We start from the raw sequence: 17,091 nt of genomic DNA on the forward strand, positions 1-17,091 counted from the left end.
ATATCACTGAGCTGCTTGGGATTCTCTCTCTCCCTCTCTCTCTGCCCCTCCCCTGTCTGCCTTCTCTCTCTCTCTCCCTCTGTCTCTGTCTCTCTCTCTCTCTCACACACACACACACACACACACACATGAAATAAGCAAACATGCAAAAACATGAAATAGATCAACCTTGGAAGAGTCTGAAAGAATTAATGACAAGATTTTTATTTAAGAACAAAGAAACGAGCAAACAAAGCCAAATGAACCATAAACCAATGAATGTGGAGAGCGGCAGAAACCTCTGAGAGGCCATGTGAAGTGCGGTCAAGAGTGTAGACCCGAGGCCGGGGGGGGGGGGGGGGGGGGGAGAGAATAGGTGATGGGGATTAAGGAGGGCACGTGTGATGAGCACCAGGGGATGCATGGAAGTGTTGAAGCCCTATATGGGACACCTGAAATGAATATAACACTGTTAACTGGAACTAAAAGACAAAAACTTACAAAAAATAAAAGAGTATAGACTCTGGTCAGACTGCTCTGGTTGGAATCCAGGCTCCACCATATATCTAAGGTGAAACCTTAGGCAAATACGTACTCTCTGTGTGTCGAATTTCCTTATCTTTAAAAAAAAAAAAAAAGAAGAAGAAGAAGAAGAATTAGAGGTACCTGGGTGGCTCAGTCAGTTAAGCGTCTGACTCTTGACCTCGGCTAAGGTCAGGATCTCGCAGTTCGTGAGCTGGAGCCCCAGGTGGGGCTGTGCACTGACCGCGGGAAGCCTGCTTGGGATTTTTTTCCTCTCTCCTCCTCTCAGCCCCTCCCCAAGTTTTAAAGGAGCACTGGGAACATCTTTTAAAACAAACAGAGAAGAATGATAACAAGCCTACCTCACTAGGCTTAAGAAGAAATAAGGGAGTCGATACATATAAGCCACTTAAAACAGTATCTCGCATGTTGCAACTACTCGGATGTGTAGCCTTTCTTCTTAGTAAGTGCGGGGCCAACGTGTTAACTTTTTCAGGATTTTCAAGAAGAGGCCACACACTTAGAAGGGATGAAGTGGACACTAATGATATCTTTTCTCTCTCTTTTCTTTTAGCTCAAAATTCAGCAGTAAAATTAAGTATGTCAATAGTTTATCAGAACTCAGTGGGCTGATCCCAATGGACTGCATCCATATTCCAGAAAGCATCATCAAGTAAGTCGTGATGGTTTCCAAGATTCGGTAAGAAATACTGCATGTTTGGAGGGGACTGGAAAACAACTCACTTCTGGAATACTGGGGAAATGTCGTGAGTTCTATTTAAAATAAATACGGAGTGTTTTCCAATCAATAGATATTTTTTTCCGAATACCCATAGAGACCTGTTCTTTCAGATTCTCTTTCACATAATCTTCTCTTGGGGTTATCGATCATTGCTCATTTCACCTTAAATTTTGCTCCCATTTTGGAAAGCATAGACTTAATATGAATCAGTACACCTGCTGCCTGTGTCTCCCTCTCTCACAGACACCACAGGGTCTGAGCATAGCTTTGCCTTCTTTATTGCCTTATGGAAAGTCATTTACCTGCCCGGCCCTAGGAAAAGGGGGAAAAAATAAACTATCTTTTCTCTGTTTTCTTCTAAATCCCTTTTCTTCACGGGTCCCTTCAGGTGAAAGGTAAGGCAGAGTGGTAGGTGGCGTGGGTAGGGATGATCCCCTTCCTCAGGGTTGATCCCCTTCCTCAGGGTAATGCAATTAGCAGCCCGTGAGGAAACAGCATGGAGACTGAAGGCGCTGGATCGTGCTGTAAAAATAATGAGAATAACAGTTAACACCGGCTGCTTGGAGCTGAGACTTAAAAGTACGGAGGCTGAGGAGGGAACTCTCCTGTTTGGTTCACTGTTGCAAAGAGCCGTTGTTCTCTGTGGGTTGTGCTTTTCTTCCTCTGTGTCTGATTCACTCATTTTTTTTTTCTTATTTGATTGAAAATGGGAGGCCTTTAAGCTTTAGCTCGAAGAAAACAGACAAGACAGACAAGGATAGCCTATCTTCCTCCATAAGATGGATAGCAAAGTAGACTTCCCAATTTGCACTTCCAAAAAAGAGTCCTTTTACTAAAAAGAAAAAAAAAAGGCGGGGAGGGGGGAGTGGGTGGGCAAAGAAGCTGGAAAGAAAAGACTTGCATTTATTTCGTGGCAATCAGGCGTTAGAAGTGCTCTATGTATGTAGTGTTTAATCCCCATAGTAAACCCCCAAGTACAGGTAAGGGAAGCTAACAATGAAGAAAAGCTACTTATGTCAAGTAGGAGCAAGGAAGAGATGGAACTACAATTCAGACCCAGGTCAGCCTGGCAGCAGAATTCTCACACCCTTTTCTAGCAGTTTCCTTCACCTCCCTTAAAGTATTGGAAGTCCTAGCTCAGGAGTAGATGCGTTTGGTTTTCCTTCTCTTGATAGGAGGTGAACACAGGATAATGATTTGGCTTAGAACTGCCAGTTGGCTTAGCCGAATCAAGCAGTGTTCGTGTGATCCTAACAGCGGCTTTGACCCTCTTTAGCTTATAGGACTCCCACCCCCTGCTTACCTCCCAGCTCAATCCTGCTACCTCAAAAAGGAGCATCCCCACCTCCAAGCTCCACTCCTACGGTCAGCAAAGTCACTGGAGTACCCTCCTCCTGTAGGGCTGTCTCCCTTTGCAAAAGATGACAAGGACATTATCTCTTCAAGTGGAAATGAGCACTGGCCACTTTCTAGCTAAATAGGCCAATGCCTCCATGGTGTGGCAGTTGGAGATAGAGAAGAGAATGGGTTTTGGAGGCTTGATAATAGATTTGAACCCTCCTGCCAGCCCCTGATATCGAGCTGGGGCGTGTGGGTGGCTCAGTCAGTTAAGCATCTGACTTGGGCTCAGGTCAGGATCTCGTTGTTGGTGGGTTCCAGCCCCACGTCAAGCTGTCTGCTGTCAGTGCATAGCCCACTTTGGGTCCTCTGTCTGTCTGTCTCTCTCTCTCTCTCAGAAATAAGTAAACATTAAAAAAACCTCTCCGAGCCTCAGTGCAGCATCCAGAAAATGGGGAAGGGGCAATTCATAGAAAGGCCCCAAGGATTGGGTGAAAATGTGCATAATGCATCCAAGAGCCTTCCCAGCAAGAGTTGGCAATCCAGAATGTTATTTATTATAATCAGTTTGCTTTTAGAGACTCATTATCTGATAGGAAAGTTTAAATGAGAAGTTAAACATGCCCAAGGCACTTTTCATTCATTGACACCCATCAGTTTTCAATGACTCCATTTGGGAGAAGTTTCTTAAGGAGAAAAGGGCTCCATTTGGGAAGATTTTCTTCTGGAGGGAGAAATTTACAACCATCCCTGTCCTCCCCGTGTGTCCATGTTTTTCTCCTGTCTTCCGCAGTCCATCTTCTCTGGATGTCCTTATTGCCACTTCTGTTCCTGGCCCGCATCGTCTCATTTTCATGTTATGCCATTTTCAAAATGAGAGAAGCCATAAGCCTATTACTGAATACCACTCGGAGAATCTGATCTCGGCCAGTCCCAAGACCAGTATTCAGCTAGGCTGGAGCCTGTCATCAAAGGACTTAAATGAAAGAAAAAGTTGCCCAATCTGAAATTAGATTTATAATTGTCGATGACAGTATATTCTTGTTATTTGTGGCAATCATGTCCTAGAACCCTAAACGGCGAACCGTTGTTCCTAGGAGGAATACAGGGCTAAGTTCCTGCAAACACCTGGTTAATTTCCATTAACCAATTAACATAGAACCTTGTGTGTTTCTGTGTAAAAATGGCTGATTTGATATATATTGTTGACTCACTAACATTGAATTCACGGCCAACAGCACCATAGCCCCTGCCCAAACAAAGCTTCTCTAATGCACAGATACTCTCCAGAAGGCACATCACAGCCTTCTTGTGCTTAGGAATGCCAGACAGCGCCTAAACACTCTGCTTGGGGGCATTTTAAATGGCGAAATTACCAATTAAAAGCACAAGAACAGGGAAAACCTGGCACTAAATAGACAGCACCTGTTGGCAGCCTGAGACTGAGCTAAAACGAGAAGGCAGAGCCTTGTTTTGTTGGGCCTCGACTGGGAATGTGCACATCAGGTGGCTCAAATTTTTTGCCACTAATAAAAGTAGTGAGTCACCATAAAGGCGCCACAGCTATTGATGTGGGGGGTCAGAAACAAAATGCAAGCAGCAGGCAAATTTGCAAACAATGCAAAGAACCTGCAAATAATGAGGACTGGCTGAAGCTAATTATGAATTCTACCTCCTCGATTATATCCCATGAAAATACGTTTTTCTCCAAAAAAGGCAATTTGATTCTTTTAGGGGGCAGGCTTTTTCTCTCACGTTCTGTCTGTTCTTTAAAACATGTACCTGTCATTTTCTCCGTCTGTTGGCTCATCTTGCTCATTGCGTTCATTTTTATCCCGTAAGGTACGATGAAGAGAGATCTTATAAGAGAAGTGTGAGGTAAAATCTCCTGATCTACAATTCACGCTGGACCCGCTGTGTGTGTGCGCACCTGTGTCTTAGACTCGTGGGTGACCTCAACATGCTATCCGTCCCTTGTTGCATACCATTCCTGGTCTTTGTCTTGTGTGTAAAGCTGTTGAGGTCAGCCTGATTTGCAACTGAAACCCACTAAACCAGATTCAGCCTTGAGCTGGCCCAGGCTGCAAGCTGTCTCTAACTATACGCAACAGACCGGTGTGGACGTTTTCAGCTTTACTCCGCCAGCATGTTTCTGCTCTCCTTGCAACTTGTGTATCTACCTACCTTTATGAAGGAATTTGCAAAGTAAACATGCAGAAACACCGAATGGGAGGAAATGGCACCATATCTAATCGAAGGAGCGTGTCTCAGTGCTCCAAAGGATGGTTTTTAAAGGCACATGTGCTCCACTTATGTTTGGCTCTGCTTTGCTGAGTGACTCACGCTGTGCTTGCTTCTTTTCTGTTTCTTTTCCACACCGATAATTTTTGCTCATGCAGACTGGATGAAGAACTGAGGGAAGCATCAGAAGCAGCTAAGTAAGACTTGGTTTTCGTTCAGCAGCTGGCGTGATGTTGGCTTGCGTTTCAGGAATGAATCGGGAGAAGCCGCATGCCTGGCGTTTTCTTTTTGCATCCTGATGATAATGCTGCACTTTAAAGGGTCCCCTTTGTCCCACATTAGATGCAATGTCTGGTAGTTGTACTACAATCTATTTTCCCCTGTGATCTTGGTTACCTTAGGGAACGCATTTGTTACTGGTGTTTTTTTTTGGTGGTGGTGGTGGGGTTTTTTTGTTTTTTTAATGTACATGTAATTTTAGGCACCACAGCAAAGGAACACATCACAGGCACCATCACATATAATATATCCAGATCGTTGTTAGATAGTGTGAGGCCACAAAAGCTCATTAATTCATCCTAATAGAGAGAAACGATGACAAGTCGAAATTTGGACTATGGAACCAATTTTGTGACTTTCCAAGTTTTTTAAGCCCCTTATTTAGCGACTTGGAAATACTGCTCAACTAAATAGCTTCAGAGCTATTTGGATGAATAGAAAAAGGATCATTACTCACTATTGTTAAAGCATACCTTTTGAAAAGGCAAAATCTTAACTTGAATACAAATATGAAATGATACGTGCCAATGATTTTACTCAACTAATTATTTAATGACAGACCCAGTAAAGTGTAAAAACCAGTTCAAAGGACGCTTGCAACACTAGATTTCTGTAGGTGATCTATAAAGGAATGTTAGGATAAGATTATTGGTTTAGATGCAAAATGGATCAACATCCAACAGGGCAATAAACTGTCAATTAGGATTATCTTTTCCACTGGATTGAAATTACTAGCATCTCTGTCCCCCAAAGAGTTGTAAAATAGCTCATCAACAGAAAGTCAACTCAGCATTGCTTTCAAAGGACATCCCAGTAATTTCCTTTTATTTCCAAGTTCAAAAAAATTTTTCTGACACTTCATGTCAAATGGCAGACAAGTACTATTTGGAATGTTTACTATATTAAAGCTTTTCCATGTCAAATATTGCCTACACCATTAATATTTATAACTAGTTCTCATCTTAACAGATAATGCAAAAGCAGAAGCCTGGGCAGTGTCCAAACAGCTACAAATTCTGAATAAATACGTTTTGGTTTTGTTTTTTTCTTTCCTGTATAGACGTAAATGCCAATTCCTCATGAGAACAATCCATTGAGCTATTTTTTTTTTTTTCCTACAGCACATTTTTATTGCAGGTGCTATGTAGAATTATTTGCCCACAGTGTGGATCTTTGGGGTAAAAATTCGAGGATGAGGGGCACCCGGCTGGCTCTGTCGGAAGAGCATGCAAACTCCTCATTTCAGGGTCATGAGTTCAAGCCCCACATTGGGCATAGAACTTACTTTAAAAAAAAAAAAAAGATTAATTAAAATTTGAGGAAAGATTTTTGCCTTAGAAATGTCAGCATAGTTTAGTGTTATAAGATTCCTATGCTGCGTTGGTTTTCTTTCAAGATAATGGACACCCATGTAGACTAACAGTACTCAAAAGTCTTTACATTTCTACTCTAACGGAATCGTTTCAGTCTCTAACTCAACTGTTACAAACCCGAAGTTGGGAAAGGAAGAGGTTAGGAACCGAGGAACCAGATGTTGGCGTGAAGTGCCCTGTTAGCTTTTATCTGTATTCAGCTTACATTGTGTCATGAGATTCCCCGGAGACAGAAAGAGCAATGAATTTCTGTTTCAGATTCTTTTTTTTTTTTTTTTGAATGATAATATCCTTATGAAATTAAAGAGGTGTTTTCAAGACAAAAGATTGAGGGGAGGGAAATCAGTAACTTTCCAGCCAAACCCATTATAGAGTCATATTGCCATATTCTTGCATTATCTCCCTTAAAACCTTGCCTTTTTCCATAGAATTTCCCACTCCACCCCCATCCATATTTCTACCCTTCCTGTTTAAGCTACCATAATGAAACAGTTATCATTTGAGGTTTATTGTGTGGCTTTCTCCTTTTTTTTTTTTCTCTCTCTGATCATTGCTTCTCTTCCCTACGCCCACAGACTGTCTCCCTCGGTATCTAACTAGCCTCAGGTGGTCCTGAGATGTCTTGATCTCCTTGCTAAAGGAAGCACCCAGCATATCTAATACAGAATAGATGCTCAGGACATTTCTGCTGCATAAGCTGACAAATGTGCCCAAGATTAAGTTCATCCCTGTAGAGCAGTGATTCTCAGGCTTTTCTGTGCATCAGAATCACCAGGTGCACTGGTTCAAACACGGTATCCTGGGACCCACCCCAGAGTTTGATTCAGCAGGCCTGAGAATCCGGAATTCTAACATGTTCCAGTAATGCCGATGTTGCCTGGCTCAGGACCGTGCTCTGAGAATCACCACTTTAAAATAAATACCTGAGTAGAAATAACTAGATTTGTCTTAGGAGTCTATGCTCTTGCTTTGGATTCCGTGGGTAATCTGCCTGTCTGAATTCCCCTCCAACTGATCCTCCTTCTTTTGATGGTGACATTACACGTGTGAGGAATTGAAAGATATTGGCACATTTGAAAAAGTAATAAGAATTTCACTGTCGGCCCCACAGAGGATTGAAATGCCTCTGAATCCTACCATTTTAGCCCGCTAACTACATCTCCTTAACTATCTTTCAGCCTCTGGAGTGACTCCCAAATCCTTGGACAGACGGTATATGAGGATTTGGGGCCCAGAAAACTTGGTCACTGCAGATCTGTGGTTTAGTTCTAGAAGCCAGATAACCCAGGTTCTTTCTATTAACAGACACACGCTGACTTTCCACGTGACCTTTATTAGAAAGCTTCAGGCTGGTTCTAACCAAAGCAAACATATACTTTGTCATGGAACAGAACCTATCTGTTGCTTTGCTTTCTTTTCAAATGTTCACCTTCTCCCCCCACACACACGGCCTCTTCGTTGACTTTCTTCAGCCTGTCTTCTGTTTTCCTTAAAACTTGGCATCTATACAGGACAGAAAATATTGTCAAAGGACTAATTGTATAGAGAGAGCCATTCTTATTTTAAAGAATCCGTCCACTGCCTTTGGAGGGACAATATTAAATGGATTGCAAATTGCTGTTTTCGCGGGAAGGATCACGCAACATTAAAAAAAAAAAAAAAAAAAAAACAGAAAAGCTAGATTCGGAAGGACACCTTTTCTTGACTCCGCCCCAGCTTTGCTAGGTCTTTCTGGCACGCTGTCAACCCCTGCCTGACGGCCCTTGTTCACTCAAGTTGCCAAAATCCTCTGTGAAAATACCTGACCGCCAGTGAGATCGGTGGAGGGAAGAAGCCCTCTGCCCTTCCCAGGGAGATCGCTTTCTACCATCCCAACAAAATGCCTGCCGTTGGGAACTGAACCTCTCGTGTTCGAGCAGATACATTAGCTTGTGAAATTATTCACATTTACAAAAGGAACTCTCATTTAAAAAGATTGTAGAATCTCTATGGGGCGCCTGGGTGGCTAAAGTCGGTTAAGCTCAGGTCATGATCTCACGGTTTCGTGGGTTCAAGCCCCACGTTGGACTCTGCGCTGACAGAGCCTGGAGCCTCCTTCGGATTCTGTGTTTCCCTCTCTCTCTGTCCCTCCCCCGCTCAGGCCCTGGCTCTCTCTGTCTCTCAAAAAAAAAAAAAAAAGTTGAAAAAGATTGTAGAATCTCTTTAAATAGTCTTCGCCGATAATAAAATATAAGAGGAGAGAAAGTACAAGTTGAAATTGATCAAAATTAATATAAAGTACATTTGAAATTTGCTAACAGGAATTCTGCCAATATGGAATATGAAAAGCGGCTAATATTACACCAAAAGCATGAACACATTCATACATTGTAACAAAACTATTATTTCGTTATCTCATATGGCTACGTTTTTTTTCTTTCTGGACACATTCAGTGCAGGTTAATCTTAGGATTCGCTTATAATACCAGAACGCAGCTCAGCTGTATTGTGTAAGTGTCTCAGTATTTTTCTGTAACAAAGAAAGCTGACATTGGCATTTTTTTTTGCCTTAGTGTCTCAGAAAATCCTCATTCTTGTACAAACTGAAAGTTAACTGTGTTCATGTGCACATAAACATGGGGCTGCTTGAGAGGGACTGTCCATTGTGTATAAAGTATATTATTTGGGTTACAAATAAAAATTTGCAATATCATGATCTCCGAATAAGATAGATTGAAAAGTCAGGAAATAAGAACAGAAGAGACCCCTAGAGTTGTTTGGAATTTTCCATCTCCCTTTTATGTTTCTCAATCATGGGCAATTAGTAAGTTTCAAAACCCGTGGTAAAAGAATCAGGTGTAGGTTTCTTCGCCATTGGCAGTGAGACCCACATCACACAGTTTAAAATACCCGAGAGTGTTGTGCCTACAAAGTGGTAACAGTGGAGAAAATGTTTACTTGCTTCCTTTTTTTTTTTTTTTTTTTCCCTTGCACTCAGAACTAGCTGCCTTTACAATGATCCAGAAATGTCTTCTATGGAGAAGGAGTAAGAACTCACCATCAATAACAGCTATGTGGTTACTTGTAGTATTGTATGGCTGGGCTCTGAAAGAAAAAAAAAATGCATCAAGGACTGGGTAAACTCTGTTTAGATGTTCAGCTTTCATGTTCTCTGTTTCTCAAATCAGAAACTTAAAGAGAAGTGTGCCGGCTTCGCACTCTTTCATGATCACTATTACATTCCTTAAGGACAGCTGAAGTCTATTTGGCATTCTGTTTTCCAATCCAAAAACGAGCAGAAAAATGAATATTAGAGCCAGATGTTAAGAGCGTTTGGGCAACTCTGCTTTCTAAGTTACTTCATCTATTTTCATTAGTGAAAGTTGGGACTTCCATTTGAACTTCGTATCTTAGTGGATGGGGGAGAAAAGTGTCCTTGTTTTGAAAATTCCAAGAGGCAACCGAGTCTGGATGGGACTTTAGGAATGATCTAGTCCATCTGACCTCATCCTGTGACAAATAGAAATCACACACCTAGTGAGGGCTCACCATGTGCCAGGTTCTATGGGAAAAGCCTCGTACACATTATCTGAGTTTTATCCTCAGAATAATCCCACGAGGTACATGTTGCAAGTAGGAAAGAGTGGCATAGAGAGATTGTCTGACCGGTCCAATGTTTTATAGCGGTAAAAATGTCCCAGGGCTGGGCTTTGATTCTGCATGCAGACCCAGTGGCTCTGAAATCAGAGATGGTCGTAATTCTGGAATGGGTGTGCAGCCCCTGATCTAACTTTGGTTAGACCAGAAAAGGACACACTTAGGTGCTTCAGAGAACGGAGTTGACTACTGGCCAAGTCCGTTTCAGGGAATGAAGTGTGGCCGCCAACGTGCTCTCAGAGGGAACCCGGCGATCCTGTTAAGGGCTCCTCATCTGATCTGAGCTGTGGCGAATTTAACACTGCCCTTCCTAGGAACCCAGGAGGGGCAAGAGATCGAATTTGCATGTCTCCGCTATTGTCACGTTTTGTTCTCTTTGGACCTCCTTTCCCTCAAGGTCCAAAGCCAGGATGGAAAACCATAATGCCACAGCTGTGTAGCCGCCACGTTGACCTTGTAGTTTAAAGTTGGTGGACAAAACCCCCAGAGAGAAGGTCCCCGCCAAGCAGGAAAGAACAAACGTTGTAAGGAGACCTTTGAATTCACACAGCTATTTTTCAGGAGGTGACGCGTGCCCCGCCTCTTTGAGATGAAGACAGTTGCTTCAAGCACATTGCCGAGCAAAAATTCTGCAGGGCAAAGAGGAGTCCCTGAAGCCACTTCCATTCTTTGCGCAAATTTTCCCTCTGCAAAACAGCGCCGTGACTGTCACTCACTGGCCTATGGCTGCCACATCTGAGGGCTTACCCACTCCTTTGCCTGTCCTGTTGGGCTCCTTGTTTGTTCGGAGGGGCTGATTGGGTTGGGGAGAGGGCAAACAAGAGGGCACTGCCCCTTGTTTGCGTTCATTCCAGGGCTGGGCGTGGGGGAGGAGGCTGCTACCAAGGTTCACGTTCCTTCCCTTAGAACATACTCTTCTCCACGCTTCTGTCTTCTTCAGCCCGGCCTTTCCCAGGCACGTGATCTCAGCGCAAAGGATGAGATCCAAGCCGAGGGCCCAGAGTGGCCAAGGAGTTCTTAGGCTGACTTCTAGCCCTGGCTTTCTGGCTTTCGTTAGTATCAGAATAAGGGGCTTTATTTGCCTTTTTTCTGGCTCCTGCCTGGAAGCATTTTACACCTTCTGTAGCTAGTATCGAATGGAGAACCTGAAGAAGGAGCAAAGGGTGTTTTCAAGGAGCTCAGTCAAGCCAAGAATGAAATGAAATGTGCCCCTCTCCTTTTCCTTAGAGAAAGAAAGGAAAGTTATGCCCCCCCCGTCCCCCTCTTCCTATATAAAACACAAGAGTTTATTCATCACTAAACAATATTCTCAGATACTTTGTAAGGAAACTCATGTAACATATGTGAGAAGCCGAAATGGCCTAGGGTAAAATTATCAGAAGGTTTCTCGCTGGAAAGCTGGTTAGAGAAAAACCAAGCCCATCTGCCCAAAGATCAGGAATAATCCTTTTGTATTTCAGTTCTGATTAAAAGTAAGTTGTTTGTTTGTTTTCTTTTTTCCCCGAAAAAGCATACTGTTTTCAAAAGTATCCCCAGGTGCTTGTCTCCTTCACTTCCAAGTTTGGACTTTATTTGTTCATTCATGTCCTAAGACTTGCATATGCTTTTAAAATATTTTTACATAAATAAATAGTGTATCTGATCCAGGGGAGGTGGTACTTACTAGGGGAGACTTTAATTAGTACCACTGTTGGTCACTTTACTGTCCCCACAAGATAACTGTTGTCTCAAAAATTAAACTTCAGTGGGGTTTCCTGTATTTATTTAAGAATCATCCACTTTTGACTATCTCTTCTTCAATAAACCACATAAATAGGTTTCCATGTTTCAGCTTTTTGTTTACCAAAAGCTGAAGGGAAAAATGAAGCCCTAGAAAGTTTACCAAAAAGTCAGTATGGGGGTGCCTGGCTGGTTCAGTTGGTGAAGAGTGCAACTCTCGATCTCAGGGTCATGAGTTCAAGCCCCACGTTGGGTGTAGAGATTACTTAAAAATAAAATCTTTCGGGGTGCCTGGGTGGCTCAGTTAAGCGTCCGACTTTGGCTCAGGTCATGAGCTCACGGTTCGTGGGTTCGAGCTCGCGTCGGGCTCTGTGCTGACAGCTCAGAGCCTGGAACCTACTTGGATTCTGTGTCTCCCTCTCTCTGTCTCTGCCCCTCCCTGGATCACCCTCTGTCTCTCGAAATATTAAAAAAAAAATTAATAAAAATAAATCTTTAAAAAAGTATGAAAAATGAGGTGCTTCAGAACGGGCATCCTGGTGTAAGGGGTTTTGTTTGTTCGTTTTTTCAGATTTTTATCAGGGTTCATTTAAAAAAGATCCTGAGGTACTCACAACTGAAAACACTTGAGACTTAATCCTTAACAAGCCTCGAGAGAGAGACAGGATTGCTCTATTTCACAGATACAGAAATGGAAAGTTAGGCAAGGCAGGTGACTGGCCCAAAGCCCCAAGCTAATAAGTGGCAGAATTGAGGGAATGTGAAAGGAAACTTTCTTTACTCCTGTAAACTCGATGGGCAGGCACACAGGTTACCAATGGCTTTATTTGCAAAGCTGCTCGAAGGATCCCCCACCCACCCCCAGCTGCTGCACATCCCACAAGCAAACCACAGTCCCTGTGCAGTGTGCGGAGGGTGGGGCCGGGAGGGCAGGTCTCATTGAAATCCACAGATGCCTCCCAAATGGCCTTTTTCAAACAGTGTTTTCATTTGTTCCTGGCTGAAATTCTTCTTTTGAACAAACAGACCGGAACTCTCTGGTCAGATGGGTGTCAGAAAGTTGTGCTAGGTTCACTAAGAGGCAGAAGAGAGAAACCAGTGGCGCGGGGAGGTTTGGGAATTATTTTCTAGGTAGTTTTGGGAACCCACTAGACCTTAAGAACAACCTTGTCTTAGGTTATAAGAATCCATCGCGTTCAGGTGGACTGACCCCTGTCATGCAAATTCTTGGACTCTCGCAACTCTTGTGGGTTCCTTTGGGAGAGGGGGGTAGTTTTTCTATTTCATTGTCGCCTTGTATGTGGCATTTATCAGATTACTGATTTCAGGCAGATCATGTATTCGCCCCACAAGGAAAGGTCATTGACTAGAAACAGGTGGCCCCCACCTTCCCAAAATGCAACAGGGTTCCTCAATCTACTTCAGCAAAGAGCCCTCACACCCGTCTTTTGCCTCCCTAGGTCATTTTGAGAGGCGTAAAATGCTTCCAGAAACAGTTTCGTAAAAATAAATAAAAATTCCACATTTTAGAGAAAGCCTTGGTCATGAGGGAGGGTTGGCTTTTACTGGGTTTTTTTCTAGCATAAGAAACTCGCATGAGCTCTTTTCAGTAAGTCCCTGGAGGAGGAAAAAAAAAAAAAAAAAAAGCGAAGCGCACGCCACTCCCAGCGATCACGAAATGCTTCCTATTCAATTTCTCGTGTTTCTCATTGTGTTCTTCCTTTTTTTTCTAAGTATTGACCTGAAGCTGAAAGGAAAGCCCTAGTCCCGCCCGGCTGGAAGAAAAGGATGTTCTGCTTCCTGATTCGGCTGAAACATACCCACCTGGAAGAGACAGGGCGGATGGTACTTTTTTTTTCCACTTTGCACTACCTGGTGCCGTTCTAAATTTCTAAGGGGAAACACAGTAAGGGATCTTGTTTACTCTTCACGTGTTTTATGAAATTGCGTGTCGTTTTCCTATTTTGCCAATTACGTGCCTCGAAGACTTCGGTTGAACCTTAGCAAGAAAATAGGACCTTCCGTCTCCATATTTGGTTACCCCTTGGTGCCGTGATATCTCCTCTCTTAGACTGGTGTTGACCAGTGAGATACCCTCGGTCCACTGTTCGTCGCGAGTGGATTTGTTGGCCATAGATTAGCGGGATTTCTCCTTGGTGACCATTTCAGGTTTAAAACACAGGGGGCTCGACCCTCCCTAGGCAACTTACCTTCCTGTAGCTCTGCTTTTCAAACCCTAAGCTTGCTGGGCACAGTTGGAAAGCAGACCCCGGTGGAAGGCTGTCATCGGCCATGTGCCCGCTTGGTTCTTGTCCACGTGAATCCTCTCTTAGGTCTCAAAGGGAAGCCAGACTTTCTCATTCACCTCAGTTTTATTTTTGGTTCTCAAATTGGGTATCATGTTGTCTGTGAGTGGTCTCTTTAAAAATCGTTATTCCTCCAATGAATGTTGGAAATTCATTACCCGGCCACGCTCAGCTATCTAAATGTCTCTCTCAAAAAGTTGTCTGCTTTAAGTCACTTTAATCTGGTCACTTCAGTCACCTCCCTTTAATCGCATTTCATTTAAATTGAATATGACCGTGTACTATCATTTGCAAAATTTCTCTGTGGAGTCTTCGCATGCCCTTTCAAAGGCCACACGTGGCCTCGAATCCGTGGGCCTCCAGCGGGAGGGTTGGCAAAGCTGTGGCCAGACTTAGCATGCCGCCTGTTTTCACGTGGCCTTCCTGGGAAGGATGGCTTTCCCATTTGGGCTGGAAAAAAAAAAGTTGTTGTTGTTTTAAATATTTCGTGACACCTGAAAAATCATGCACATTTCAGTACCCATAAATGTCTTACTGAAACATGGCCACACAAATTTGTTTACAGACTCTCTGTGGCTGCTTTTGCACTACAGCAGCAGAGTTGAACAGTTGTTCACAGACCACGTGGCCTACAAAGCCTAAAATATTTACTGTGTTTGTGGAACAAGTTGACTGGGCCGTGCCTGCTCCCGCACACCTATTCTTCACCGCCCCCCTCCCCCGCATTTGGATTTGGATATGAGTTTCTTCGGCAGAAGGTGTAAATAAGCCTGCAAACTAATTTATTCTTTAAAAAGAAAATGTTGGCCTCCGGAGTCCGTAAAATAAATGGCCTGCTGAAAAAAGACGGGGAGCCCCGGCCACAAAAGCATGGCTCACGGTATGTTTACGTGACTCAAAGTGAAGCCCGCTGAGAAGGCTTTGGGCTATTTACAGGTGTTGCCAAGGTCCTGCCCTTACTCTGGGAACCATTGTTATTCTCTGGTATCACCCGTCAACACTAAGAATGGGGTGGAGAGCGGGGTTCCACCATAGACTTAGGGTGACAACCGCATCCAGGAGAGCTGTCTGGGGTGCCCTGAGCCCTGGATCTCATGAGCTTTGAAACACTTGGAGGTAGACATCTTTGTACAGGTGACCGAATTTTGCCAACCTCCTTCGCTTCGTGACATCTCCCACCCACCTTCCAGACATGTTCTCATACACACGGGTCAGCTCTCTTTCCTCCATGAGCCATAGTTCACTGAGTTCCCCCCCTCTGTGTCCCTCTCAGCTGAGCGTCTTGTCCAACTGTGTTCTCTTGGGTCACCTCCCTCCTAACCTCTGTCCTGTCCAATAGAAAAACCCTAGAACATGCCCTGTCTCTGAGGCCAGCTCCACTTTTGGAAGCCCAAATTATGCCTCTCCCAGAGCTTAGTGTTGACATAAGACCGGTGACCTAATATTCGGTTGGTTCACCCATTGACCACTGTGGCTCTGGCACAGTTATTAACAATGCTCCCTTTTGCTCAGCTGTGGTCCCGTTTTGGAAGACGAATTACGTGGTACCCCCCCCCCCCCCCCCCCCCCGCCCCAGCCGCAGGAAGGAATGAAGAAATCAGTGTTGTGTTTAGTGGTGCAAGCCTGAGGATAGAGCCAACCACACACAGCAAGAATTTCACCAGTCACGTTTCCCTTGAGCTTGTCTGGCCCGTTCACGGAAAACTACTCAGGTGGTGTTCTGTCTGAGGTGTCATCTTCCTCCCTGGAGATTATGACCATCATCCGCAGTCACTGATTTTGTTTGGGCTCATCTATGGGCTGCACAGCCATTCTGATAGGCATCTGCTAGTTTATTATCTTAAGACCATTTAATTGCACGTGCTAGAGAAAAGCCACTATGTAAATTCAATCCAAGTAAATAGAATTCTAGAAGAATCCTGAAAAAAAAAAAACCATCATCCCTAAGCAGATAGGTAGACAGATGTAAACATTCACATCAGTAGCTATCTAGCCCTTGCATTCTAAGTGTTCTTGCTTTGGTTCTGACTTCTGGGAACTGTTTTACACTTTTCCTGTCACTTTGTAGTTTAGGGAACCAAAGGGTCCCAGGGCAAAAGTATTGTTCTCCCCAAGTGGCACTACTCTTTGCTTAGTTCCTTGATTAAGAAAGAGAACATAAATCTGCACTGAAGTTTCTGTCAAGGAGTGAGAAAGTTTGTTTCATGACAATCAATAGCCGGTTGTGGAAGAAAATCCTGAGGTTCCCATTGAAGCCATACAATGTTTTATGGGGTTACCTTCTAAGATACACTCCGACATGTGTGAGGAAGTCACTACTCTAAGCTTTTGTGTTGTTAAAATCTCATTTTAAGCATTTGGTTTTGGTACTACGTTTGCAACTCATCTAATCACAATGCCTCAGTAGTTTGCTCCCTTAGAAACATTTAGATGTGCACAAATTAATCTTTTATATATTTGAAAGTTTTTCTACCATGTATTGGATTGCTCAGAATAAAGTATCTATTAGACTTTGTTTTAGTAAATAACTAAATGATTTCTCCCTAAATAGCGTGTATCAATAATATAAAGATGTAACAACACCATATAAAATATATATATATATATATATATATATATATATATATATAGCCTCTCTGTATAATTCAGAAATAAAAATTGATTCCACAAGTTACGGACTTTCTTTTTCTCTGTTTGTAGAGAATCTTTCTCTAGCTTCACTTGTGCAGAAGACTTCTGTGACTATCTGTAGCCTGGCCCTTGGCACTCATTTTGGCTTTCTGGTCACCCAAATAGATTCCCTTTTCATTTTTTGCCTTCCAGGCCTCAATGACAAAACCTTTCAAAACGTGTTGTTTAGCCTCTGGGGAAGCAGTGCCTCCCGTTGGAGGCATCTCCATGTTTCACAGTTACTTGATTTAAAAAAAAAAAAAAAAAAAAAGGGGCGCCTGGGTGG

General features: G+C 43.3%; 1 protein-coding gene across 6 annotated transcripts in view; it reads left to right on the forward strand.

Annotated features, from left to right (window-relative positions):
- PRUNE2 (prune homolog 2 with BCH domain) overlaps window positions 1–15,388 on the forward strand; it is a 274,101-nt gene extending 258,713 nt beyond the window's left edge. For 2 of the 6 annotated variants that reach the window (XM_058695656.1, XM_058695661.1), the window contains exons 16-19: window positions 1,076–1,174; window positions 4,981–5,019; window positions 9,452–9,499; window positions 13,564–15,388. In XM_058695656.1, the coding sequence (XP_058551639.1) occupies window positions 1,076–1,174; window positions 4,981–5,019; window positions 9,452–9,499; window positions 13,564–13,594 (217 nt within the window). In that variant the 3' untranslated portion in view covers window positions 13,595–15,388. Of the gene's footprint in view, window positions 1–1,075; window positions 1,175–4,423; window positions 4,460–4,980; window positions 5,020–9,451; window positions 9,500–13,563 lie in introns of all 6 variants that reach the window. The other 4 variants (XM_058695657.1, XM_058695659.1, XM_058695658.1 and 1 more) reach the window with 4 other exon arrangements.
- The last annotated feature ends 1,703 nt before the right edge of the window (window positions 15,389–17,091 follow it).

Source organism: Neofelis nebulosa, chromosome 12 (assembly GCF_028018385.1).
Source record: "Neofelis nebulosa isolate mNeoNeb1 chromosome 12, mNeoNeb1.pri, whole genome shotgun sequence".
Lineage (NCBI taxonomy): Eukaryota > Metazoa > Chordata > Mammalia > Carnivora > Felidae > Neofelis > Neofelis nebulosa.